Here is a 24,717-nt window from a genome sequence, read left to right as displayed (position 1 = left end):
CCATGATGGGACAATGCTTTTATGTACCCCTCCTTAGTTCTGCTTATAGTCACCTGTTCCTGACAGAACCTGCCTTGTCCTGAAAGGTTCTATCCATAGTTCCTGCATCCCTCCTCCCTTCTCTGTGAAAGAATAGTACTGGGCAAGCCTGTTTACTTATGAAAGATTAGTGATTTCAAAACAGAAAAGAATACAGGGCTTTCTTTACTTGGGAGATAGTGGAAGGGTAAGCAGCAGCTTGTCGTGGGGCAGAGGCTCAGCTTGGCCTTTGGCTGTACTAGATCTTTCTCTTTTCTCTTCCCCCTGCAGTGTGAGGATGTGGTCAGTGGCCTGTCATCCCCACTGGCAACACTGGGGGAGCTGAAGCCCCCACAGCAGCAGGACCTCACAGCTTTCCTATGCTTGGTCGGGTACAGAGTGCAGGGTGGGTGTCCAGGCCTGGAGGATGCAGTCAGCAACCAGAAGCTCTTTTCTACAGCCTACTTCCTGGTCAGTGCACTAGCAGGTATGGAAAAAGAAAGAAATGCTGTTGTTACTTTGAAATTGCTTTGCTTACTGGAAGATTTGGTATATGGAAGAATTGGTACATGCTGTTCCCTCCCTTTCAGCAGTACAGGGACGGTAAGTGGCAAGCTGAGGAAGCTTTTATGACTGCTGTGAAAAACCACAGACTTGTGTGACACCAGTCTCCTCTCATGTCTCTCTCCCCCTCTGGGGAGAGCTGTCTACCGGCACACATCCTCAGCAACACAGGAAGGCATCTCCTCAAACATAGCCTGTGGTTCACTCTTGGGCTTTGACACTGCTGCGTGGCCATGGCTTTCATCTGGCACCTGCTCTCTCCCCTAGTGTTTTGGTACTTCTGATCCTCTTTGCAAACTTGTTGGCCACTTTGTGGACATTTGGGCAGGGAGAGTGTGGAGAGCATCCTGATACACTAGGATGCTGGGCCCAATAGCAACAAAACCCTCTACCCTGATCTTGAGATGGCTCTCCCAGGGGCACAGCCATGGAGTTATCACCTAGCAGTGGACCCTGCCCTGCCATTCCTCTACCACTGCCATCCAGGATTCCCCATGCCAGAGGGGTTGCGATATCAGAAGGTAGCCATTCTGTGTGGGCTTTCATTTCCTTCAAGGAAAGGCAAGACCTGCCTGGCCCATCAGCCTTGATCCTTGTCTCCACAACTTTGCTTCCTGGTGATATTATTTGAGGTACTGATTTCAGGATGCATTTATGGTTCCTCCCCAGTGCCGGAGAAGAACAAAGGGCAAGGAGATCTTCAGTTTTTACAAAATTAGTCAGAGAGGATCCCTCTCTCAGGTTTAGATGCTCTCTATCTAAGTTATGGATAAAAGTTTTGGCTGGGACAGGACACAAGATAGAGGCCTGTGGAACATCACCAGAGAGCTTTTGCTCCTGAAGTTAACATCAGTGTTGTACTAGAGTTTTTAAATATAGTCATTCTATCAGGGGCTAATCTATTGCCCAGAGTGTTCCAGCATGTGGAGGGCATTTTCTTCACATACCTTATTACTTATTGAAATATTTCTATCAATTGGCTAGTTCAGTGATATGAAATATGCAGCATGTGTCTGACATCATGAATGTATCACACTGAAACCTTGCACACAGGGAGCCGCTGGGAGTTGACTCATAACATGAGACTTATTTGCTGTTCCTGAGCTGGAAGCTTGGGGTTAGTGGAATCTTGAAGTTTAGCTGAAAATAGTCAATTTCCGAACCCACCATGCCCTCTTGCATCTCTTTGAACTGTTATCTCATTTACATGTCAGTCACTGCGGAGGTCAGATCAGCTCTTTCATTGTAAAGCCCTTCCATTAGTGTTGCTCCTAATCCTCGGCCCTTCTGAGTTGCCCTTTTCTTTTTATGAAAACAGTCTTCTCTCTTTAGAACCTGGGGAAAATACTGGAATGGAAAATGGCCTCTCCTTGAGTCCTATCTGCAGATTTCTGAATAACACCAGTTACCAGCTTCACCATGTCTTTTAAAAATTGAGATAAAACTTACATCGTATTAGTTTAAGGTATACTATGATTCCATATTTGTATACATTGTAAAATGATCACAATATGTCTAGTTAATATCCATCACCATACATAGTTAAAATTTTTCTTACAGAATTTTTAACATTCTTAGCAACTTTCAAACACACAGTATAGTGTTGTAACTATAGACATCATGTTGTACATTACATGCTCATGATTTACTATAGTGGCTGCACTAATTTACATTCCTACCAACAGTGCACAAGGATTCCCTTTTCTCCATATCCTCACCAATGCTTGTTATTTCTCGTCTTTTTGAAAAATAGCCATTCTAACGGGTGTGAGGTAGTATCTCACTGCGATTCTGATCTGCATTTCTCTGAAGATTAGTACCATTAAGTCATTAAGTGCCTTTTCATGCAGATCCTCTGCTTATTTAAATCAAATGGTTTGGATTTTTTTGTTTCATTTTATTTTGCTATTGAGTTACATGAGCCCTTTTATATTTTGGACATTAACACTTTCTCAGAATTATCTTTGTAAATATTTTTTTCCCATTCAATAGGTTGCCATTTAATTTTTTGATTTCCTTTGCTGTGCAGAAGTTCTTTGGTTTGATGTAGTCCTACTTAATTTTGGTTTTGTTACCTTTGGTCTTAGTGATGATATTTTTGGATTTGACACCAAACGCAGTCTCAAGGAGCTTATTACCTTTGCTGTTTTCTTCTAGGATTTTTATGGTTTCAGGCTTATGTTCAAATCCTTGATCCATTTCGAGTGAATTTTTTTGTATGGTGTATAATAGTGATTCAGTTTCTTCCTTTATGGCTTTGGATATGGCTGTTCAGTTTTCCCAGTGCCGCTTACTGAAGAGATTATCCTCTCCCCATTGTGCATTTCTGGCTCTTTGTTGTAAATTAATGGTCCAAATGGGTTTAATTTCTGGGCTCTCTATTCTGTTCCATTGAGCTATATAGTCTGTTTTTATGCCAGTGTCATACTGTTTTCATTAGTACAGCTTTGTAATATAGTTTGAAATAAGATGATGTGATGCCTCCAGCTTTGATCTTCTTTCTCAAGATTGCCTTGGTTATTTGGGGTCTTTTGTGGTTCCATATATGTTTTAGAATTCCATACATGTTTTTCTATTTCTGTGAAAAATGCCATTGGAATTTTGATAAAGATTGCATCTAATCTGTACATTGCTTTGGGTAGTATGGACATTAATATTACATTCATATTCTTCCAATTCACAAGCACAGACTATTTTTCCATTTATTTATATCTTCTTCAATTTCTTTCATCATTTTCCTGTAGTTTTCAGTGTAGAGGTCTTTTGCCTCCTTGATTAAATTTATTCCTAGTTATTTTATTTTTTTTGGATGTAATTACAAATGGAATTTTCTTAATTTCTTTTCTGATTATTAGTATATAGAAACAACAGTTTTGTATATTGATTTGTATTCTGTAACTTGTCTGAATTTATTCTAATAGTTTTTCTGGTGAAGTCTTTATTTTCTATGTATAGTACCATGTCATCTGTAAATAGTGACTGTCTTACTTCTTTCATTCCAGTTTTGATGTGTTTTATTTCCTCTTCTAGCCTAATTGCTCTGGGTAGGATTTCTAATACAATATTGAATAAAAGTGGTGAGAGTGGGCATCCTTGTCTTGTTTCTGATCTTAGAGGAAAAGCTTTCTGCTTTTCACCATTAATGATGTTAGCTGTGGGCTTGTCATATATAGCCTTTTCATGTCGAGGTGCATGACCCCTATACTTTATTGACAACTTTTTTTTTGTTTTTTATCATAAATGGATGTTGAATTTTGTCAAATGCTTTTTCTGCATCTATTGAGATGATCATGATTCTTATCCTTCATTGTGTTACTGTGGTGTATCATGTTGATTGATTTGTGGAAGTTCAGCTATCCTTGCATTCCTGGAACTAATCCCATTTCATCATGGTGTATGAGCATTTTAATGTACCATTAAAGTCAGTTTGTGAATATTTTGTTGAGGACTTTTGCATCTGTGTTCATCAGGGATATTGGTCTGTCAATTTTCTTGTGGCTTCCTTGTCTAGTTTTGTTGTCATGGTAATACTGGCCTTGAAAAGGAGATTCCAAGAATTTGAAAAGGATTAGCATTAGTTTTTCTTTAGATTTTATTTTTATTTAAGTAAGCTTTATGTCCAGTGTGAGACTTGAACGCATGACCCTGAGATCAAGAGTCACATGCTCACCAACTGAGCCAGCCGGGTGCCCCAGTTACTTTTTCTTTTCTTTCCTTTTTTGGTGGGCAGCAAAGTAAGGTTTATTGAGTGACTTACTGAGTTGTAACAAAGTAATAGTATAATGCTCCCAGGGAGGGAGGGGACCCGAAGATGTTGCCCTAATTTTTCTTTAAATATTTCATAGCATTCACCCATGAAGCCATCTGGTTCTGGACTTTTGTTTGTTAGGAGGTTTTTCGTTACTGATTCAGTTTTTCTATTTCTTCCTGATTTTGTCTTGGTCAGTTGTATGTTTGGAGGAATTCATCCATTTCTTCTAGCATGTCCAGTTTGTTGGTGTGTAGATGCTCATAGTAGTTTCTCAAGATCCTTTTATGTCTGTGTTATCAGTTGTAATTTCTCTTTCATTTCTGATTGTATTTACTTGAGTATTTTATTTCTTGGTGAGTATAGCTAAAGGTTTATCAATTTTATCTTTTCAAAGAACCAGCTCTTAATCGTATTGGTCTTTCTAGTCTCTATTTCATTTATTTCCACTATGATCTTTTGTTACTTCCTTTTACTAAGTTTGGGCTAAGTTTATTATTCCCTTCCTAGTTCTTTCAGGTATAAATTTAGATGTATATTTGAGATTTTTCTTGTTTCTTAAGGGAAATTATTGCCATGAACTTCCCTCTTGAATTGCCTTTACTGCATCTAATGAGTTTCAGTATATTATATTTCCATTTTCATTTGTCCCTAGGTACCTTTTGAATTCTCCTTTGACTTCTAATTTCAATAATTTCACTTCTAATTGTTGATGTCTATACATTTGTGACTTTTCCAGTTTCTTCTGTTAATTGGTTTTAGTTTTATACTGCTGAAATCACACTGAGCATTTTTCCAATCACAGTCTTCTTAAATTTATTAAGACTTGTTTTGTGGCATAACATGTGATCTAACCGAGGGAATATTCTGTATATATCTGTTAAGTCCATCTTAATGTGTTAAGGCTGAGTGTTCCCTGATGATAATTTGTCTGGATGATCTATCTCTGATAAGTGGGGTATGATGTCTCTACTATTATTTATATTGCTGTGTATTTCTCTCCTCAGTCTGTTAATGTTTACTTTATATATTTAGGTGCTCCTGTGTTGAATGCATAAATGTGTTATATTTTCTTGTTATACTGACCCATTTCTCATTATATAATGTACTTCTTTGTCTTATTACAGTTTTTGTTTTAAGGTCTATTTTGTTTAAATTTAGCTATGCCCCCTTTCTTTTGGTTTCCATTTAGATGGAATACCTTTTACCAACTTTCAGTCCTGTCTTGACATCTTAAGTGAGTCTCTTGTAGGCAGCATATAGATGGATCTTTAACTATTTTTCCCATTTAGCCACTCTATGTTTTTTCACTGGAGAATTTAGTCCATTTATATTTATATTTATAAATTTATATTAATTTAATAATAGGTATATACTTATTGCTATTAAAAATTGTTGGGCGCCTGGGTGGCTCAGTGGATTAAAGCCTCTGCCTTCGGCTCAGGTCATGATCCCAGGGTCCTGGGATTAAGTCCTGCATCGGGCTCTCTGCTCAGCAGGGATCCTGCTTCTCCATCTCTTTCTGCCTGCCTCTCTGCCTACTTGTGATCTCCATCTGTCAAATAAATAAATAAAATCTTTAAAAAAAATTATTTTGCAGCTGTTTTGTAGTTTTTTGTTCCTTCTCTTGCTCTCTTGATTTTCTATAGTTGTATGCTTACATTCTGTTCTCTATCTACTATAGGTTGTTGCTTTGCAGTTACCATGGATGCTTATATATAAAAACCAATTTTTATAAGTAATTTTTTAAAAGATTTTATTTGAGAGCAAGCGAGCAAGCACGAGCTGAGGGGAGGACAAAGGAAGAGAGAGGGAGAATCAGATTGCCCACTGAGCAGGGAGCACAAGGTGGGGTTCAATCCCAGAACCCTGGGATAATGACCTGAGCCAAAGGCAGATGCTTAAACAACTAAGCCACCCAGGCACCCTTATACCCCTATAATAGTCTATTTTAAGTTGGTAACAACTAAAGTTTGAATGCATTCTAAAAGCCCTACAGTCTTACTACCTCCTCCACCACATTTTAAGGTTTTGATGTCACAATTTATACCTTTATATCTTGTGTATGCCTTAACAAATTATTGTATAGTATTTTTACTACTATTTAGAATTACACATTTTTTCTTTTATTAACTTTAAAATTTTAATTCCAGTATAGTTAACATACAGCATTATGTTAGTTTCAGGTATCCAATATAGTGATCCAACAATTCTATACATATTACTCAGTGCTCATGATAAGTGTATTATTTAATACCCATCATCTATTTCACCCATCCTCCCATCCACCTCCCCTCTGGTAACCATCGGTTTGTTCTCTATGTTGAGAGTCTGTTTCTTGTGGTTTTTTTTTTTTTTTTTTTGTTGTTCATTTGTTTTGTTTCTTAATTTCCACATGAGTGAAATTTTATGGTATTTGTTTTTCTCTGATAGACTTGTTTCACCTAGCATTATACTCCCTAGCAACATCCATGTACTCGTGCATGGCAAGATTTCATTCCTTTTTATGGCTAAGTAATATTCCATTGTGTGTGTATATGTGTGTGTGTATACATATCTCACATCTTCTCCATTCATTCATCTATCCATGGACACTTGGCTGCTTCTATAACTTGGCTATTGTAAATAACGCTGCAATAAATATAGGTTTGCATGTACCCCTCTGAATTACTGCTTTTGTATTCTTTAGGTAAATACCTATAGCGCAATTCCTGGATGTTAGGGTAATTCTATTTTTAACTTGTTGAGAAACCTCCATACTTTTTCCACAGAGTGGCTGTACTGGTTTGCATTGCCAATAACAGTGCGGGAGGGTTCCGTTTTCTCCACATCCTTGCCAACACCCGTTGCTTCTTGTGTTGTTGATCTCAGCTGTTTTGACAGTCGTGAGGTGATATCTCTTTGTAGGTTTGATGTGCATTTACCTGATGATGAGCATCTTTTCATGTGTCTGTTGGTATCTTTGTCTTCTTTGGAGGAATGTCTATTCATGTCTTCTCATTTTTTTTTTTTTAAAGATTTTATTTATTTATTTGACAGAGATCACAAGTAGGCAGAGAGGCAGGCAGAGAGAGAGAGAGGAGGAAGCAGGCTCCTTGCTGAGCAGAAAGCCCCATGTGGGGCTCCATCCCAGGACTCTGGGATCATGACCTGAGCTGAAGGCAGAGGTTTTAACCCACTGAGCCACCCAGGTGCCCCGTCTTCTCATAAAAAATGAGATTAATTGGATTGTTTTTTGGATGTTGAGATATAGTTCTGTATAAGTTTTGAATACTAACCCTTTAATAGAGAGGACAGTGCAAATATCTTCTCCATTGCTGCCTTTTTGTTTCCTTGCCTCAGAAGACATACCTAGAAAATAGTTGCTGTGCTCTTTTCTAGGATTTTCATGGTTTCCTGACTTATATTTAGCTTTTTAATCCATTTCGAGTGGTCAAGTTTCATTCTTTTGCATGTTGCCCAGTTTTCCCAACACCATTTGTTGAAGAGATTGTCTTTTTCCCGTCGGATATTCTTTCCTGCTTTGTTGAGATTAACTGACCATATAATTGTGGGCTTATTTCTGGGTCTTCTCTTTTGGTCCAATGATCTATATGTCTGTTTTTGTGCCAGGATCATCCTGTTTTGATTACTGCAGCTTTACAATATAATGAATTTTATATATATGTAATATAATGAATAATAATGAATTAATATCCAGAATTGTGATGCTTCCAGCTTTGGTTTTTCAAGACTGCCTTGGCTATAAGGAGTCTTTTGTGGTTCCACACAAATTTTAGGATTATTTGTTCTAGTTCTGTAAAAAGTGCTGTTGGAATTTTGATAGAGATAGCATTAAATATGTAGAATTGCTTTGGGTTGTATAGATATATTAACAATATTTGTTTATCCAATACAAGCACACAAAATCTGTTCCTTTATATTGTCCTCAATTTTTTCATCAATATTTTATAGTTCTTAGAGTACAATCTTTTATCTTTTTGTTTACGTTTATTCCTAAGTATCTTATTATTTTTGGTGTAACAATAAATGGGACTGTTTCCTTAATTTCTCTATCTGCTGCTTCATTATCGGTATATAGAAATGCAACAGGGGTGCCTGGATGGCTCACTTGGTTAAGTGTCTGTCTTTGGCTCAGGTCATGATCCCAAGGTCGTGGGACTGAGCCCCGCATCAGGCTCCCTACTCAGTGGGGAGCCTGCTTCTCCCTCTCCTGTCACTCCCCCTGCTATCAAATAAATAAAATCTTAAAAAAAAAAAAAAAAGGAAAGAAACGCAATGGGTATCTATAGATTGATTTTGTATCCTGCTACTTTACTGAATTTGTTTATCCATTTTAGCAGTTTTTCTATATATATAGTATGTCATCCGCAAAGAGTGAAAGTTTGTCTTCTTCCTTGCCAATTTGAATGCCTTTCATTTATGTTGTTGTTGTTGTCTGATTGCTGTGGCTAGGATTTCCAGTACTATGTTGAGTAAAAGTGCCAAGAGTGGACATCATTGTCTTATTCCTAACCTTAGGGGAAGGGCTCTCAGTTTGTCCCCACTGAGGATGATGTTAGCTGTGGGTTTTTTATAAATGGCCTATATTATGTTGTACTATGTTCCTTTATACCTACTTTATTGAGGGTTTTTGCCATGAATGGATGTTATACTTTGTCAAATGCTTTTTTCAGTGTCTATTGGAAATTATCATATGGTTCTTATCTTTGATCTTATTGATGTGATGTGTCATGTGATTGATTTACAAATATTGAATCACCCTTGCAATCCAGGAATAAATTCTTGGTCATGGTGAATGATTTTTTTTAATGTATTATCGGATTCTGTTTGCTGGTATTTTGTCGAGGATATTCGCATTATGTTCATCAGAGATCTCGGCCTGTAGTTCTTGTTTTTTTGTGGTGTCTTTAATTTTGGTATCAGGCTAATACTGGTCTCATAGAATGAATTTGGAAGTTTTCCTTCCTTTCCTAGTTTTTGAAATAGTTTAAGAAGAATAGATAAAACTCTTCTTTAAATGTTTGGTATAATTTGCTTATGAAACTATCTGGTCTTGGAGTTTTGTTGGGAATTTTTAAATTATTGATTCAATTTTGTTGCTGGTAATTTCAAATTTTCTATTTCTTCCTGCTTCAGTTTTGGTCGGTTATGTTTCTAGGAATTTATCCATTTCTTCTAGGTTGTTCAGTTTGTTGGCATATAGTTTTTCATAATATTCTCTTACAGTTATATTTCTGTGGTGTTTATTTCTAATCTCTCTTTTGTGATTTTATTTATTTGGGTCCTTTCTTTTTTTTCTCCATAAGTCTGGCTGGTTGACTTATCAATTTTATTGATTTTTTTTTTTTCCCAAAGAACCAGCTCCTTGTTTCATTGAGCTTTTCTATTTTTTCATTTCTATATCATTTATTTCTGCTCTAATCTTTATTACTTTCTTCCTTCTGCTGACTTTAGGTTTTGTTTGTTCTTTTTCTAGCTCCTTTAGGTGTAAGATTAGGTTGTTTGACATTTTTCTTCTTGAGGTAGGCCTGTTTTCCTACATACTTTCCTCTTAGGAGCACTTTTGCTGCATCAAAGTTTTTAGGGACTATTATATTTTCAGTTTCATTTGTTTCCAACTAAGTACTTATTTCTTTTCCTGGTTGACCCATTGATGATTTAGTAGAATGTTATTTAACCTCCTTGTATTTGTGGTCTTTCCAGATGTTTTTCTTGTTGACTTCTAATTTCATAATGTTGTAGTCAGAAAAGATGCATGGTGTGAATTTGATCTTTTTAAATTTGTTTCAAAGGTTTGTTCTGTGGCCTAATACATGATCTGTTCTGGAGAATGTTCAATGTGCACTTGAAGAGAATACACTTTCTTTAGGAGGGTATATTCTGAATATATGTTAAATCCATCGGGTCCATTGTGTCTCTCAAAGCCACTGTTTTTTGTTGTTGTTGTTGTTGTTGATTTTCTGTTTGGATGATCTGTCCTTTGATGTGTCCCCTACTATTATTATAGATTATTTCCCTATTTTGTTGTTACTGTTTTATGTATTTGAGTGTCCCCATGTTGACTGCATAAGTATTTCCAATTGTTATATCTTCTTGTTGTATCATTTCTTTTATTATTACATAGTGGTCTTCTGTCTATTGTTATAGCTTTTGTTTTAAAGTCTTCTGTCCAATATAAGTGTTGCAACTCCAGCTTTCTTTTGACATCCATTTGCATGATCAATGTTTCTCTATCCCCTCAGTTTCACTTGGCAGGTGTTTTTATGTCTAAAATGACTCTTCTTGGGCGCCTGGGTGGCTCAGTGGGTTAAGCCGCTGCCTTCGGCTCAGGTCATGATCTCAGAGTCCTGGGATCGAGTCCCACATCGGGCTCTCTGCTCAGTGGAGAGCCTGCTTCCCTCTCTCTCTCTCTGCCTGCCTCTCCATCTACTTGTGATTTCTCTCTGTCAAATAAATAAATAAATAAAAATCTTAAAAAAAAAAAAAAAAAAAAAAAATAAAATGACTCTTCTTGTAGGCAGCATATAGATGGGTCTTGTTTTTTTTAATCTGTCATTTTATGTCTTTTGCTTGGAAAATGTAGTCCTTTTTTCATTCCAAGGTATGTATTTGTCTTTTTCTAAAGACAGGTAGGGCAGAGAGGGAGAGAATCTTAAGCAGGTTCCACACCCAGCACTGAGCCTGACTTGGGCCTTGATGTCAGGACCCTGAGGTCATGACCTGAACCAAAATCAAGAACTGAATGCTTATGGAGTACCTGGGTGGCTCAGTCGTTAAGTGTCTGCCCTCAGCTCAGGTCGTGATCCCAGGGTCCTGGGATCAAGCCCCACATCGGGCTCTCTGCTCAATAGGAAGCCTGCTTCTCCCTCTCCCACTCCCCCTGTTTGTGTTCCCTCTCTCAGTGAATCTCTCTCTCTGTCAAATAAATAAATAAAATCTTAAAAAAAAAAAAAAGCCACTTAACTGAACTACCCAGGTGCAAACCTCATTCCAAAATATTATTGATAGACATGTACTTATTGCCATATATATGTATTTATGTATATATAAATGCATATGTAAATGTAATCATATAGGTATATATGTGTTTATGTATACGTGTGTATATATATATATATTTTAACTTGCTGTGCAGTTTCTGGACATTTTCTCTGATCCTCTCATCTTTTATGATTTGCTGGTTTTCATTAGTGATATATTTGGATTTTTAAAAAATTCTTTGCATATTCATTAGTGGTTTTTGATTTGTGGCATAACATCTTCTGCATAGTATATATTAAATTGATGGTTGTTTATGTGTGAACCCATTCTTTATTCCTCCTATCCCCGTGTTTTAGGTATATGGTGTCATATTTTACATCCTTTATTTTGTGAGTTCCTTGACTGATTTTTTTTAAAGATTATATTTATTTATTCATGAGGGACAGAGAGAGGCAGAGTGAGAAGCAGACTCCCTAAGGAACAAGGAGCCCAATGTGGGATTTGATCCCAGGACCCCAGGATCAGGACCTGAGCCAAAGGCAGGTGCTTAATTAACCATCTGAGCCATCCAGGCACTAAGCCCTGACTGATTTTTCACAAAAATATTCAATTTTAGTGCTTTTTGTGTTTTCTACCTTCATACTATAATTTTTGGTCTTTCTTTTCCACTTAGAGTTCCCTTTAATATTTCTTGCAGGCTTTAGTCGTTGTGAGCTCTTTATAGTTTTTGTTTGGGAAACTCTTATCTCCTTCTACTCTGAATATTAGCCTTGGTAGACAGAGTATTCTTGGATGCCATTTTTCCCATTCAGCACTTTGAATATATCATGGTGTACTTGTTTCTGGCTTGGAAAGTTTATGCTGAAAAATCCACTGACAGCTAATTTATGGGGTTTTCTTTGTATATGACACTCTTCCTTGTCTTACCACTTTTAATACATTTTCATTATCACTGTTTTTATTTTTTAATTACAATATGTCTTTGTGTAAATCTGCTTTTTTGGGGTTTCTCTGTGCCTCCTAGATATGTTACCTTCCCTGGTTTAGGAAAGTTTCCAGCTATTTCTTCAAATAACTTCTCTGCCCCCTTGTCTCTTTCTTCGGATTCAAAAACACGAACATTATATTTGATGGAGTCACTGCGTTCCCTATTGCAGGATTCTTTTTTTCCCCCCTATTTTGTTCAACTTGATTACTCTGTCTTCTAGGTCATTAATTCCTGTACTTCTAGCCTGCTGTTTATTCCATAAAGCACATTTCTCACTTTATTGGGCTCTTTATCTCTGCTATGTTATTCCTTCGGTGTTAATGGTCTCACTGATGTGCTTCACTCTTTTCTCAAGTCCAGTGCATATTCCTTTGATCACTGCTTTAAATTCTTTATTAGGCATGCTATTATATCTGTTTCACTTTGATCTCTGGCCATAGCCATGTCTTGTTTTTTTCATTTTGGACAGATTCTCTGTTTCTGTGTCAGTAAAGTTAGTTCTGTCTCCTATAGCTGAGGGTAATGATTTTATGAAGAAGAGGTCCTACATATAGTTGCTACAGTATTTTGTGTCCTGTTTCCCAGGACCCAGCACTTCTGGGAGTATCTCCAATGTGTCCTGGTGTCTTTATCCTTCAGACTAGTCATTTGCCTGTTGTGGGCAGGGTTTGGTCTCTGGTTTGTATGTGGCACATTTTACCTAGGTGTGCTCTTGTCTGCATATAATGAGATCTCTCACTGCTGCCATGGGAACTGAGGCCTCCAAACTTGCAGATCAGGAGATGCAGTGTTGGCAGGAGTTTGGGGCAGTCTTCTTGGGGAGGGGCCTACTCTCCTGAGACCGAGGCGGGCAATTCTTCCAGACCACAGGGCTTGGTGTAAGTGAATTAAGACCATGTGTTTGCATTATGTCGGCTCCCACAGATGGCCAGTTTCTATACTCTTGGAGGGGGTCTCTCCACGAACCCTGTCTCTGATGAGCAAGCAACCTCTCCACTATGTGCTCTAGGTACTCTTCACATTCCTGTCTCCAGGCTCTATGTTCACAGGCTGTTTGCAGCTGCCCTTGGAGAGAAGACAGGCAATGTCCTCCAAGCTCTCCTAGAGCCAAGCATGGTAACCTTTAAAACTCCCAGCTTTCAGCACCACTGGTTGCATGGAGTCACAAAATATGAGCCCTTCTGCTTTCCAAGCCAATTGTTATGGGGATTTGTTTTCCCTGTGCGTTCTCCTGTATGCTAGTATATCTTTTGCCCTTCTCTGTGACCATGGCTCCCTTCACACTGCTTTTGCCATATCCATTTCTCTCCGAAGCCACATCTCTGTTCTTTCTACCTTGATTGCTGTGGCCTCTTCTCTACCTTTATTTGTGGAGTTTTTTCTGCCAGTCTTCAGATAGATTTCTGAGGAATTTAGGATGATATGATAGTTACCTAATTATATTTGTGGAATGAGGCAAACCTTGGGTCCTCCTATTCAGCTGCGATCTTCCCCTCCTTCTACAAGTAGGCCTCTATCACAGAAAGACTAGGGGGGTAGTAGTCAGTCAAGAACTGTCTCTCCATTTGTTACAGTCCCATAGGGCCCAGGCTCTCAAGCGTGCTAGCCACCAGAGCCAAGTGATCAAGAGGTATTCACTGGCTGGCAGCCATATAAACTAGAGCATCAGACTTGTGTAATAGCATCCCTCCAGGAGATACTGTTCCTTTGGAGTGTGGCAGAGGAAGGATGCAAATATGGTAAGCACTGGCCGCCATCCTCACAGTGTACTCCAGCAGGCTCCTTGATCTTTTGAGAGGTCTGCCCTCCAGATTGCTGCTTTAAGATAACAAATCTCTTTCTCAGAGAGTCTGGACACCTTTCAAAGGGCTGACTTTTTGCAGATAGGTTCATGGGCAAGACATTTAAGAACCATTTCTCAGCTTGTTACAGCCTTGTGGATCTCAAGAACATGAGCTCCATTGGCTTTCAAAGCTAGATATCTGGGGAGCTGGTCTCTCCAGTGCCTGTCTTAAAAATGTGGGGTTCAAACTCTTTGCTCTTCAGAGAGAAGCTTTTTAGTTCCCTTCCTATTGTGGGTCACTGTGCCCAGGGTGGGGTTTATAGTGAGATTGTGTCTCAGCCTTTCCTACTTGCTTAGATGTCAGTTTTATTTGCCAGATGTGTAGAAGGTGCTCTGGTAGTTTTGTTTTCCAAGGCAATTGTTCTGTATGTAGCTGGAAGTGAATTCAGGATCTTCCAACATTTCCACTTTGAACCGGCCTCTTCATGCTTGACTTGTTTAAAGCAGTTCAACCCCAGCATCTTGCCTGTCTCTTGAACACTTTCTCAACACCACCTCAACCACTTAGTGACCTTAAGCACGAACTCCCTTGGTGTCATTTGTAAAACAGAGTCATAATATGGAAGAGTGTTGAGGTAGGAGAAAATAATTATCCGTGCCTGCAGGAAATTAATGTAGTAAAATTAGTTGGTAATCTCTATAAAGCAGATGCTGTTACTTCATCTTTGTAGATGATGATTATTACATGGAACTCAGGAGCCACCTGAAAAGTGAGGGAATGGAAGCATGAACAATGGGGGTGATGTGTGACAGTGGTTCAGCTAGGACTTCATGTCCCAGGTGACTTTGTCATTGCTCTTCCAGTGCTGTGATCCTTCCACCAGGGGACACGTCCCAGCTTCATCTTCCTGACTGGGGATAAGGGCCTCCTTGATAATTTGTTGACTGTGGACCTTTTCTGTGGGCAAATGCACACACACACAATATTTAAATGAAATTTTAGGGGATTCTCAAGCAGGATCATTCCCTGGAGCTGCCCCATCCTCCTAGCAGCCTTCCTTCCTTGGGAATAGGCTATGTTGCATTGTACTCTGCTGGATCAGAACCTCAGTGGCATGCTTTTTATAAAAGACAGGTTCTTGAGTGGTTCCTGGGCCAGATGATATAGCAGGTGACACTCTCCTCTCTTTTGCCTTCTCAGTTCAAAGGTTATACCCTGAGGGATTTGGTTGTTTTGGAAACTGCATCTGTTTTATCCTGGTTGGTATTTAAAATCTATTTTGAATAACACTGACTTGGATTCCCTTTCCCTGAGACTTGGCAGGGCCCTTCTGGTGCAGCTCTCCACCAACTACTTCTGTCACTGGTGTCCCTTGTGTTGAACTAGTGGTGGGCTGGGGGGTTCTGCAGTGCTACTCCTTAGTCCACCCACATTGCATTCTTCTCCCCAAAATGACTAACGACCCAAGTGGAAACCTTTATATTTTACCCTGTTCTCTGAATCTGCAAAAACCAAACTATGGTTGGTCAAAGGAGGAAACATGCTCATAGAGGTATACTCAAAGTCACACCCCAAATTTGTAGCAGAATCGAACACAGCTCTTGTCACCAAATCCTAGCTTATATATATTATATATATATATATATATTACATATATATATATATATATAATATATATATATATATATATATTTTAATTCAGCTAGATTCAGTTTAGATGTTCCCAGTTTTGTTGGCAAAATCCAAAGCTTCATAGTCAGGAGCCAGTTGAACATATGCCACCTTCTTTCCCTGGGGTCTGATCAGGGTTTTGCCCTTAGTCATGTCAACGTCAAAGAGCTTCACAGCCTGCTTGATTGGGTGCTTGTTGGCCTTGATATCCACAGTGAACATAAGTATGTTGTCTTCTGTTTTTTTCATGGCTGACTTGGTAATCAGGGGAACTTGATGATGGCATAGTGGTAAAGCTCGTTTCTCCTGGGGTGCACTCTTTTGAAGATATTTGGGCTGTCAAAAAGTAGATGACATGTGGAGTTGCCTGAGTGGCTCAGTCAGGTGTCTGGGTTCAAGTCCTATGTCAGGCTTCCTGCTCAGCAGGGAGTCTGCTTCTCCCTCTCTCTCCCCCTCTCAAATGAATAAATAAAATCTTAAAAAAAAAAAAAAAGATGTATTTCAGCACTGCTTTCTTGGCCTTCAAAGCCTTTGCTTTGACTTTGGGAGGGACAGGGGCTTCCTTCTTTCCTTTGTGAAAAGATAGGTTCTACTTTTCAATATGATTTCCTTTTTCTAGAGTCTGTACAGTTCTTCTTGATTGGCAAACTGAAATGTCAAGGACTATCCTCTAGTGAACACAGAGCTCGTTACTTTATTCCAACATCTATTTTCTAAAAGGCTTTTGCTGCCTGTTTAGCACCATTCATTCATTATTCAGTGATTACTGAGCATGTCCTCTGTTGGGAAAGCACTAAAGTATAAATTAGATACAATTCAGGGGCTGATCTGTTCCCATGGATTTTTTGGTTTTGTTTTTTTGGACACTGACTGATTCTTGTCTCCTGCAGAAATGCCAGATAATGCAGCAGCTCTGCTGGGTGCTTGCTGTAAACTCCAGATTATTCCTTCGCTGTGTCACTTGGTAAGGAACCTTTCAGTGGGGATGGGCACTAACAACTGATAAAACACCTTTAGGATTTTTCATCTACAGTAGCCCCTCAAAATGGGTTAAACCAAGTGTTATTACTAACCTGACTTTTTTTTATATACCATCCACATCACACCAGACATCCTACCCTATAGGAAGACTGAGGCTGAGAGAAAAGCATTTGTACAAAGATCTTGCTTGCAGAGCTCTCTCATTAGATTCTAAATCTCAAGCTTTTCCCACTGTTTGGAGACCGAATTTTGGCTAAGGTTTGGTTGCAACTTTGCAGGGAAGGGGCCTGACACCCTGTTAGTTGCAATGGCAGTGCTAGGGCTAGACTGATTTGATTCAGCTCTATGTTCTAAAGAAATTTCATGGCAAGAGCAAGAGTTAGGTGATGATGACCATAACCCTAGCAAGTCAAGATTAAGCTTTTCCTTTTTAAATTACAAACGGGGTCATTAATAGAAGGAGCCATGAGGCGTCCAGATGGGCAGATGTTGTTCAGCCTGGGGCAGGGTAGCTGAGCACACCTGGCTGGGTTAATTACCAATAGCCCAGACCAATTTGCTCTGTAGGCTCAAAAGAGCAAAGCTCAGAGCTCTGCTCCCAGATCTAGGAAGCAGGCATCAAGATTAAATGCCTGGCCAGGATCTTGAAATTTGTTACCCATCCACTAATACCACTAATACTAGTGCCTTAGGTATTTCTGTGTATAGCAAAGACCTCTGAATAAGGAGCAGTTTGGAACCTATTCACAAATGAAAGTTGTTTCTACCCACCAGAGGAATGCTGGGTTCTTATACTTTGACCACTAAAACTGAACTACTTGGAAACATGCCAGCATGTATGTTCTGGAGCCAGCTGTGGGTCAAGTCTGGTGGTATAGTTGGGATATAGAGACAATAAGTACCATTACCTGTGTGTGGTCATTAGGATGACAGTAGGTGAGTGCTTAGCATTTCCCAGATTACCCTTAGTAAGATTTACAAAATTACCAAAATATCGCAAGAACACATTAGCTAATTCCCTTTCCCAACAAACTCACACTTGTCATCTTCCTTGCAGTCAGCATTAGATTTGATCTTCGTGTTCCTTCCAAGTTCTTCTTTGTTGGTCCTAGAGTAGCCAGGAGGACACCTTTGGAGTTCCAGGATAACTGGTATTCTACACTGACACAAAACAACCCACCCATAGAGTCGTTTGCTTTTCCAGGGCTGCTTAACATAGACAAAGAAAACATTTTCCTTTAAACAATTTCCTGGGCATCTTCACATAATCTGCCCTAGATAGGCTCCTGCCTCCTGAAGGAATTTGGGTGTCAAATGTACCTGCATCCCTATGTTCTCTTGTCTGGTGGCCAGAGTAACTTCGAGAGCCTTTCAGAAAAACTTATAGAATAGCATCAGGTAGAATCATCAGTGGAGGCTGTTAATTTTGCCCCACCACCCTTTGCGTGACTATAAGTGCCTGTGGGCACGTGGGGCTGGCAGCTGTTCAGAGAAGGAACCTGGATGCTGCCCAGACTGCAGACACACAGTCTGCGGTGGGCCGCCTGTGCTAGTGGAGCTCATTCTTTAATTACTGGGATGTGATTCTTCTACCAGATAGCAGGCCTAATCCACTTTCTAAAGCAAAACTGAGAGTTTCTGATCTTGGCCAAAGGCTGGTAGAAAGCCTGTGGTAACACTGTGTGAGTGGTAGTTGGTAAATCTACATGGTGTAGACCCATAAGGTTAAGTATTTTTATAGTCAAGTGACTGCTGCCCTTCAGGGCAAGCTTTTAGTAAGGTTAGCATTGCTTTGGACATTTTTGGAAATCTTTTGGATTCCCTTCAGATTCAGTTGAAATTCATACATACTTTATAATTACTGACAATTAAAAAAAAATAAGTAAACCTATAAAGATTAGCCAATTTGATTTTTACCAGGCATTCAAAACCAGATGAGATTAATGTAGAGAGTACAACTGAAAAAAAAAAAAAGTGTCACAAAATTTCAAATGTTCTGAAAACTTGCAATTAGTGTAGCATCTGAAGTGGCCTCTCTGAAGAGCTAACATTCATTCAACACATTGAGGGCCCTGGGCTCCTAAAAAGCTTAGGTTTTAGAAAACAGAATAAACAGTTACTGTCAAGAGGACAGTTTCAGAAATACAGTAGGGTAATAGTGGCTGGGATATGGGGGTAGAAGGGAGAGTAGGAAAGACCTTTCTGAAGAGGCACTGCAGAAGACAATGAGAGATGAGAAAAAGGGTTTACATGGAACTCTAGAGGGAGTGTCCCAGGTAGGAATAGCAAGGGCAAAGGTTCTTTAGGCAGGAAGCATTACTAAACAGTGGTACCCACCCTTTTGAGGAGATCAAGCAACTATTTAAGAAATAAAAAGAAAAATCAAACCATACATACTGTTTCTATGGGAAAGTTACATTCTGAAGTTTCTCATCTCCTGAAGTTAAGGGATCGAGAAGGTAAAATTCAGAACGGAGATTCAGTCAGAACTCCAGGCAAATTGGAAAAATCAGATGTAAGGTCCTGGACTGGGAGAAATAGCTCTTGTTACATCTTAAGGGTTTTTCTGCACCACTTGGGGAATTTAAAGAACAATAACAATTTAATTTTTCCCCATAATCATCTAGAAGTACATTATTATTTAGCTATGTGGATTGTCTGTAACATTTTTAAGTGAATTTGCTTAAATGTGTCATTTCAGCTCCGTGCTCTCTCTGATGATGGAATATCTGATCTTGAAAACCCAGACTTGGCTCCTCTGAAGGATATGGAAAGGTTTATGATTGTGCAGCGTTTGTTTGCCTCAGCTGACATGAACCTGGAGAGACTGCAGTCATCTGTTAAAGTTGTCACCCAGAAGGACCCTAACATTTTCCCACTAATTCTTTATATAAGCCTAAATGGACTCTGTGCTTTAAGCAGAGCACATTAATAGCATCATATGTGAATTACAAATATGTATTATTAGCCAAGGCTGGGTATTTTCCAGCATTGTTAAGATACTACTGAGTTTAGCCATTAGGTACTCTATAAACAGTTTTTCATAAAAGGCCTATGCTGGTGACCCTGTGTCTAAATTAGATTCTAGCATCTGAAGAGCTAGAGGATGGTTGAGAATTCTAAGCCAGTGTACAGATTTTTTTCACAGAAAAAATGGGTCCATTTATTTCTTTCTGCTATACAAAAACAGCTGAATATGACACTTTGATCCAAAAATTAATTTTAAGTCGTGAATGCTATAGGAAGACAATTAATAGAAGAGTGTTATAGATGTGTTGATTGACAAATGAACTGTAAATGCCATTATAGTACATATACTCTGCTAAACAAAATTACACTATTCTAGTAGCAGGACCCCCTTCCTTAGGGGTCTAGCTATAGACATTTTTGTATGCATTTTTTTTTTGTATTGCATTTTTTTTTGTATGCTATGTCTAGAACAATGCTGATTTCTCATGCATTCTCGATTTTTAATTTATAAAATACTATATACTGTATCAAAGGGAACTGTGTATATTTTACATTCTGTTTGAAATTCTTCTATAAATAACTTGGAGTGTTTCTCTAGTGCCTCTGATTCCATTGCCACCAACTACTGGGGACCTGAAACCACTTTTCCTTAGCAAAAAGTAGCTAAGACTTCCTCTTAGAATTAGTCTTACCTTAGGAGCAGGGAGGATAGAAGTAGCAGTTGTTGAAAGATAAATGTGTTACTCAGCACATTTTTTTTTAACCTCAACATCGTCTATTTCTCTCTTTTCTGCTCTTCAGATTTTAATGAGCATTAACATGGAAGAAATGAAACAAAATAACCCTTTCATCACCTCAAAAATAAGACTAAATCTTATGGAAATACTTCCAATACATGAAAAAAAAGGAGAGTTGTACACTGTGTGGCAACAACAGAAAAAGCACCTTATAACTAACTGGAAAGGAATCTGCCAAAGTGAATAGTTGTGCTACAACAGTGGCACTATACATGCCTTTTTGTCTTTCTGAAATAAGTTTTATAAACAAAAAAATTGATGGCAGATTTTCTAAGAACCTACTTGTGTAAACATATAGCTACACATGTATCACAAGGCAGTGGGAAGCTCCTTTAAGAGTCTAAAAGAAACTGGACTGTGATTCCTTTGAGGAGAGGATTTAGAAGTTGGGACAAGAGGCTGGGGTGTTACCCTTCTATTCCTGATATAATTTTGTATATATTAACCTCTTAAAAAAGCAACCAACCAAAGCCAAGCCAAACCAAAAAAATCCAAAAGCAACAGAAACTAAAAGATCAGCTTCAGGCAGAAAGAAAAAAGGCCATCCCAGCACATGCCAAAAAGTTTGAGTTACATCAAATAAACAACCAAGGCATTTGGCCATTTCTACAACTATCAGCTAGTTACCCTGTTGGACTGTGTCTTAAAAATTTGGAATTAAGGGTGCCCTCTGCTCAGGTCATGATCCCAGGGTCTTGGGATCGAGCCCCTCATCAGGCTCCCTACTCAGCAGGAAGCCTGCTTCTCCCTCTGCCACTCCCCCTGCTTGTGTTCCCTCTCTCACTGTGTCTTTCTCTAACAAATAAATAAAATCTTTTTTAAAAATTTGCAATTAAAAAGGATGTAGCCATATGCTGCTACAGGTCTCCCCAGCCTCCCAGTTACTGCCACGCCTTAGCAGATCGCACTGTGACATGGTGGGCAAAGTAGTGCTGGGCATGCTCGAGTGGGCTTCCAAAAGGCTCTTCTAAGTAACTAGTATCTTCATCACTACATACAATGAACTAGTATCCTTATCACCACATACAATTAATTGTAAATGTACATTTACATTTGTAAGCAAATTCTGGTAGACCAGATACCTAGAAAACAGAGTATTTTCCAGAACAACAGAAGTGGAAAGCCACCTTCACTCAAATGTTTCCATGACCACTCGTCTTTTGCCAAGTGGATGCAGGAAGAGGCAAGAAGCACTTCTGTTAGGGTCCCTCAGGTGTCCATGATCTAATAATTCCTAGAACCTGGAATTGTGAACATGTGAACATGTTACCTTATGTACCAAGAAGGGACTTTACAGATGTTCTACAGGTGACAGATCCTGAGACAGAGATTATCCTGGATTATCTGGGTGGGTCCTTAGAGGGCAGAAGAGTCAGAGACCTGGCCAAAGAAAATGTAGGAAAGATGAGGCACAGGAAAGATTTAGTGCTGTTGCTGACTCTGAGACAGAGAGAGGTCATTTCAAGAACAAGAGACATGTGACAGTCAGTAAGAAAGGGGGGACCTCAGTTCTACAGTAGCATGGAACTGCAATCTGCCGCCAACGTGCAAGAGCCTGAAAGAAGGTTCTCTCTCCAGCATTGAGAGCCAGAGCAGGCCCTGGGAAAGGTCTCAATTTCAGTTAGGTGGGACCTGCGTTGCATTTTCAACCTGCAGATCTGAGTTTGTATTTAAAGCTGTAAAGTTGGGACACCTGGGTGGCTCAGTTGGTTAAGCATCTGCCTTTGCCTCAGGTCATGATCCCAGGGTCCTGGGATTGAATGTCTGTATTCAGCTCCCTGCTCAGTGGTGAGCCTGCTTCTCTCTCTGCCTGCTGCCTCCCCTGCTTGTGCTTTTTTCTCTCTCTCTCTCTCTCACAAATAAATAAAATCCTTAAATTTAAAAAAAAGCTACAAAGTTTGTGGCAGTTTTTTACTGTAGTGAGAGAAAATGGACAGTACAAGATGAAAGCGAATAATCTAAAACTGATTCTTTGGGAGACATGAGAAGTACACTAGACTAGCAATTTCTGAAGTACTGGGCATGGAATCCCAGAAACTTAGCTTGAGAAAGAGTTGCAAGAATACCTTTTCTGGACATCGGCTTCCCGCACTCACCCACAGTCATGCCTCCATCTCTTGGCCAGCTTGGTGGGTGGCCTCCCTTTTCTACTGCAGGCCTCAGGACTGAGCTGTGCCACAGCGGGTGCTGTATCTCCCACCAGGGCTTTTCCTGCTTGGCTAACTTGTCCTAGCATCTCATGTCATCTAAGCATAGACACCTTTTCTTGATCCTGTATTTTAATCTTCCCTGTCTCTGCCATTTTTTCCTTGAGCATGTCACCTTTGAAAGCCACCAAATGGCTTGGGCTGGGATAGAGGAAACAACAGTTAGGGCTTCCTTGTTAAAGAAGAGAAGCAGGTGAAAAATTTATATATTTATTTTGGTGGGAAAAACTATATGTTATTACACGCTTTTTGCAAAGATTACTAAATTTAAAAAGAAATTACAAAAGCTAATCTGATATCCTCTGTATTTATCATCTCTAAACCTCAGTTCTACCTATAAATGAAACACTATATTTTTGCAATATTAAATATTTATTTTTATATGTACAAAAATATTTTACTTGGAATATACAATCTCACATGTTGAACATTTCAATAATTTTTGTTTTGGACAACATAGGAAATATGTGAAAAGAGAAATTTATAGGGACAGTTTCTGAAAAATCAATAATTGTACTGCAAGAAAATTTTATTTATACAAGGGCAGCAGTAATGTTTCTTTTATACAGGAACTAGTAATACAATTACTTGGAAAGCAATAGCAAATTTTATTTTTAAACTTTTTCATCAGGAAGTTAACTTTAGCAGCTTGTTCAGCTTTTATTTTTAGATTGCTAACAAGCATTTTGCCCTCCATTAAAAAAGAAAAGTTCTACAATTATTTCAAAGATTAGAGGTTAAAAAGAGCATGCATTTGTTTCAAAATAAAGATATACCAAACTGAAATGGAAAAAAAAAATCCCCAAAGCAAGGTTTTCACATCAAATCCTCACCATGGGCTCTAAAATAACTCAACATGCAGAAAACTATACTTGCTGCTGAACCCTAAGTGTTCATTCTTCCCCAGCAAAACCCAAGATCCCACTTCTTTAAAAATCAATGTTACCAAAGAAAGAGGACTCGGCAGTTCTTTTAAAAGAACACATAGCCAAAAGGAATATTGATCTTACACTTAAATTATAGTGGAGACGAGCAATTCCTCAAATCTGGTTCTACCTGAAAAGGTGAAGGCATTCCTCATTTGGACCATATTTACCAGAACAAGCTTTGTCTTCAAAGCAGTGTTGCTATACTATTGCCTCTCTTTTTTCAGAATAAGATGAAGATCACATATTTTAACTGGTGATGACTTCTGCTTAAAAGGTGGTAATTTATAGCTGAGGAGTTTTGAATGCTCTGCTTTTTTTCCACTTCCTCTAAGCTGCTTGGCCACCTTGACTGATATGAGGAAAAACTAATTTCAGGTATGGCCTGTCATATTTGTATGTTTCTACCCCCTGCTGTTGCTGAAGTGCAACAAAGACATCTAGTTCCAACTTTTAAAATAAGACCTTTTGGCTTCTGCTTTGTGGCAACAACAGTACTATTCCGTGGGACTCAGGCAGGTTTACAAGCACTAATTCATTTACTTTCCCAAATACGAAGTGGCATTTATGCTCATTGTAGACGTGTTCATTTGGTTTGTGCTAGTAATTAGTAAAAACTGGTAGGGGGGAAAAAAAGGGAATGAACTGTCACTTCTGGTTAACTTTGGTGTGTGGAAGCAAGTCAGATTTATCATAGCACTGCATTATCAGCCAATAGCCATGAAGCCATTAGAAAGAGAAAGCAACTAAGATGTCTTCATGTTTAATTCAAGGTCCACTAATTGGAGGTAACAATAATTCTCCCTACAAAGAAACAGATGCCTTTTAAACTTAATACTATGGGTTAAACAATAAGGCTGCAATGATAAATTTCAGGCATAAGAATTAAGGTAGGGCAACTTTAAAGGCCAAAGATCAGAATGTCTTGGATGTCAGAATACTGAATTGCTTATATTTTATTTGATTTGTGAGTAACAAGAATTTGTTAAAGGTTTGGACTGAGAGTGGAATTCTAAACTCAAAAGGACCTCCTGACCAAGGCCACAAGAGAGCAGAACAGACCCTCCTTGGAGCTGTTT

The 24,717-nt window shown here is 38.8% G+C and overlaps 1 protein-coding gene and 1 long non-coding RNA gene across 3 annotated transcripts in view; one reads left to right on the top strand and one right to left on the bottom strand.

The window, feature by feature from the left end:
* GSDME (gasdermin E) overlaps positions 1 to 20,300 on the top strand; it is a 73,003-nt gene extending 52,703 nt beyond the window's left edge. For both annotated transcript variants that reach the window (XM_045062792.1, XM_045062793.1), the window contains 3 exons: positions 310 to 505; positions 16,648 to 16,721; positions 19,440 to 20,300. In XM_045062792.1, the coding sequence (XP_044918727.1) occupies positions 310 to 505; positions 16,648 to 16,721; positions 19,440 to 19,670 (501 nt within the window). In that variant the 3' untranslated portion in view covers positions 19,671 to 20,300. The remainder of the gene's footprint in view (positions 1 to 309; positions 506 to 16,647; positions 16,722 to 19,439) is intronic.
* LOC123387019 lies at positions 15,816 to 19,434 on the bottom strand. The gene is made up of 3 exons (XR_006601343.1): positions 19,136 to 19,434; positions 17,778 to 17,894; positions 15,816 to 16,093 (listed from the first exon to the last, which is right to left on the bottom strand). It is a non-coding gene; the product is annotated as an uncharacterized LOC123387019 (long non-coding RNA).
* Positions 20,301 to 24,717: the final 4,417 nt, after the last annotated feature.

The sequence above is a fragment of the Mustela putorius genome, unplaced genomic scaffold, assembly GCF_011764305.1.
Source record: "Mustela putorius furo isolate JIRA1106 unplaced genomic scaffold, ASM1176430v1.1 tig00003845_pilon_pilon_pilon, whole genome shotgun sequence".
NCBI lineage: Eukaryota > Metazoa > Chordata > Mammalia > Carnivora > Mustelidae > Mustela > Mustela putorius.
This window is presented reverse-complemented; position numbering and strand designations above follow the sequence as displayed.